At 64.3% G+C, this 3,509-nt stretch overlaps 1 protein-coding gene across 1 annotated transcript in view; it reads right to left on the bottom strand.

The window, feature by feature from the left end:
* Window positions 1-3,509, bottom strand: part of F751_5902 (Uncharacterized protein C24H6.11c) — a gene marked incomplete at both ends in the record, with an annotated part of 8,658 nt that overhangs the window by 3,124 nt on the left and 2,025 nt on the right. The window contains 8 exons of the mRNA XM_011401724.1: window positions 27-261; window positions 469-677; window positions 947-1,258; window positions 1,513-1,655; window positions 1,905-2,014; window positions 2,155-2,277; window positions 2,462-2,678; window positions 3,008-3,360. Coding sequence (XP_011400026.1) covers window positions 27-261; window positions 469-677; window positions 947-1,258; window positions 1,513-1,655; window positions 1,905-2,014; window positions 2,155-2,277; window positions 2,462-2,678; window positions 3,008-3,360 — 1,702 coding nt within the window. The remainder of the gene's footprint in view (window positions 1-26; window positions 262-468; window positions 678-946; window positions 1,259-1,512; window positions 1,656-1,904; window positions 2,015-2,154; window positions 2,278-2,461; window positions 2,679-3,007; window positions 3,361-3,509) is intronic.

Here is a 3,509-nt window from a genome sequence, read left to right as displayed (position 1 = left end):
CCCCATCCAATACTCGTGCAGCGCACCGCAGCTTCCTCTGGCGCACGTATCGGCCCAACAGCGCGGCGGCGGCCTCAAACCTCGCGGGCCCCCCGGGCTCGGCCTGCGCGTCCGACAGGGAGCGGTGTGCCAGCAGCGCCTCGGCCAGGGTCACATCCGAGCGCCGCGGCGAGCAGAGCCCGGACTCAATGGCCACGTCCAGGAACTGCTCCTCGCAGAAGTGCAGGCCCGCCTCCATGGTCTCAAACCACTGGCACGTGCCTGTTTTGGTGTGCGTTGGGGAAGGGGGGGTGGGCGCTCTGGTATGAGGCCGTGGTGCCAGTGGGAGATTGACTGCAAAGGGCGGTGGTGGTCCATCAGCTCAGGCCTGAAACCCGAACTTCAGGCACCCCTTAGCTCGATCTGGGTTGGCCCCTCTCTTCTCTACCCACCCTAGGCCAGCCGCTGCCCTCCACCCACACTCCTCACCTGCCGCCTCGATCTCCGATCCCGCCACGTGCCCCTCCTCCTGCCCCGAGGGCGTCCGCAGGATCAGGCCCTGGGAGGCCAGCAGCTTGCGCAGGGCGGGCACCTCGTCGGGCAGGTGGGTGATGACCAGCTGGACGCCGAGCCGCTGCAATCGGACATGCAGCGAGACAAAGGTCCGTGCCGCGGTGGCGTCCATGCCCTGCACCCGCCTGTGTTGGGAGGGGGTGATTGTTTGGAGCGAGACTCGGGGTGGTGGGGGTGGGTTAGGGGCAGGGAGGCTGGATGCTTTTTGGAGGGCAGGCTGGATGACAAGAGCAGAGCACTGCAATCTTAGGCCAGTCTTGTTTACAATCCCTGGGTCGTTCGAACGAGGTCAGGGCCATGAGCTTGCTGTTGGGACGTCCCAGGCCTTCTAAGACAGCCTCCCATCCAATGCTTTCACCACCACTCACGCCAACCAACCCCCCACCAGACCCACTTGAAGTCCAGTATGAGGAAGAGGGGCGCCCGAATCAGGGCGCCCTGCAGCTTCTCGCTCTCGCGCTGCGTGCGCGGCCGGCCACGGCTCTCCTGCCTTGCCAGCTGGCCCAGGCTGGCCACCAGGTCCTGTGCCACGGCCAGGACCTTGGCGGACACCAGGACGGAGGAGCCGAAGAAGAGGTAGCCCTGCAGGCTGCAGGCGCGAACACGCGGCACAAAGTGCTCCAGTACCCGGCGATGGTCCCAGGTGCGCACCGCGCCCGACCGCGACGGCACCACGCTGAAGGTGCGCAGCGTCACCCGCGCATACCTGCATGTGTGTGGGGGGTTGATGTCGGCTGGAAGGGCGGATGAAGGAGGAAAGGGGGCGCGGGATGGATTGGAGATGATTTGTTGCCGGGCGATCGGCGAGCGGGAGGAGCGTGCGACGGCAGCGCAGACAAGTGGGTTGGGGCCCACAGAACTGGTGTGGGCCCAAAGAAGCTACAGGAGAGGAGCGTCTCTCCGGCAGACCCGCCATCGCAAACCTCCCTTTCCTTCCATCCCGCCCCAGCATCGACGCACGAGTAGGTGAAGTGGAGGGCGGCAGCCGCGATGCCAGCGGCGATGCCCAGCTCCAGCCCCCACAGCGTGATGGCCCCAAACGTGGCCAGCAGGAGCGCATACTCCACGTGCGACACACGCTTGTAGGCGATGAACAGCCAGTCCTGTGCATTGAGGAGGGAAGTAGGGAGATTCTATAAGGGCAGGTGAGTTCAAAGATGTCCAACATAAGGAAGGGTCCAGAGAGATGAGTTGGCAGATGTGAGGAGGAGACTTCAGGAGCATGAACTTGGCATGGAGGGGTGTCATTGGAGATGGAGGGTGCCGATACCGACTCTACATGTGGCCCTGGCAGGCACGCAAAGAAAAGCGTGCAATGCTCACCAGCTCCCCCTCCCCCGCTCCTCCCCGACACCCGCCTTGAGGATGTCCTGGCCTATCCACATGACCATGGCCCCAAACAGGAGGTTGGGCAGGTAAATCATCACATTCACAGGGGCCATGAAGAGCAGGACCTCCGAAACTGTGTGTGTGGAGGGGTGGGATGTCGGAGTGCAGGTGTGAGCATGATCGGCAGGCCCGACGATGCGCCAGGAACGGCCTTTCCTGGCCTTTGCTCCCATCTCACACCGTTCTACCGCACCCCACATCCACAGAACCCACCGACGACAATGATGCCCATGACGGGCGAGTCCACGCCCATTTTCAGGTTGAACAGGGTCTGGGAGAAGATGTAGGAGCCGGTGTAGCCGACGCCCGCCATACCCGTCACCAGGTTGCTCATCCCTGCAGGGGGGGAGGGAGGAGAGGGCACAAGGAGTCAGCCACACGCTCAGCCTATCAAATGTCAAGGTGGCTGATGTGCTGAAGCACTGCGCCTTGGGTTGGCAAGGCAAGGACATGCACAAGATACCACCCCCCTGCCACCATCACCAACAGACCGACAATGAGGACCCCGCCTCCGTCTCACCCACGGTGACCAGCTCCTTGTTGTAGTCCAGGGGCGTCGCCACGTCGGCCTGGATGGCGGCAACGTCCATGCTGGACCCAAAGGCCACCACAAAGTAGAGGGCCAGGATCTTGCCCGCCTGCTTGGGCACGAAGCGCCAGTGGATGGTGGTGGGGGGGAAGGCGTCGAAGCCGAACAGCGACCAGGCCTCCCAGAACTTCCAGGGTTTCTCGCCCGGCTGCGGGAAGGGTGGAGCACAGGATCGAGTTGAGATGGCCGTGGCGCCACAGCACGGGCGTGCTCTTCGGGGGCGGTGGTGCGGCGTTCCGTGGACAGCAGGGCTCCCACAGCGTTCTTGGGCTGCTGGTACAGGGTGGGGCGCATCCACGCAGGGCACATCCTGACTTTGCAACAGCCTGCGCTGACTTCGCATCACTTCCCGGTGCAGCTATGAGTCCCCACGCCTGATTTCATGGCAGGCCATCCCCTTCCCAGTTGTGATGTGTGTGGAGAGGCCCCCCCAAGGTGACAGACGCCATCCGACCCCCAAGCAATGGTCCTGCTCACGGTCGGCTTTGTAACCCAGCCGTCCTGCTGTGCTTCTGCCAGCGTCCAGCCGCCGGCGGCGAGCACGACGTAAAACACCACAGGCGCGGCCGCCAGCAACAGGGGCAGGGCCAGCGGGTGGCTAAATCTGCGCTGCACCGCCGTGATGAGCAGCAGGAGGAGGAGGGCGGGGACCAGGCGCAGGAGCGCGTCGGCGCTGGCCAACCCCGCCCAGGTCATTGGGTCTTCGTCGATGTGCACGCCGGAGGCCAGCGACACCCCCGCCGCCAGGCAGAAGTAGCCCACGAAGGCCAGGTACCCCCCGATCACCGGCAGCGGCACGTACTGCACCAGGCTGGCCAGCTTCAGCATGCCTGTGAAAGGGGGATGAAGATTCGTGTGTGGGGAGGTTGAGGGGTCATGGGACTACGCGATTACTCTGCGCAGGGTTGGCCTTGCGAATCTCAATCCCTGAGCATCCCAGGCACGCGCAAGGTCCGGGGTGCCTCCCCTCCCCTCCCAG

The sequence above is a fragment of the Auxenochlorella protothecoides genome, assembly GCF_000733215.1.
Source record: "Auxenochlorella protothecoides strain 0710 unplaced genomic scaffold scaffold72, whole genome shotgun sequence".
NCBI lineage: Eukaryota > Viridiplantae > Chlorophyta > Trebouxiophyceae > Chlorellales > Chlorellaceae > Auxenochlorella > Auxenochlorella protothecoides.
The sequence above is the reverse complement of the archived record's forward strand: the minus strand, read 5'-3'. Positions and strand labels throughout refer to the sequence as shown.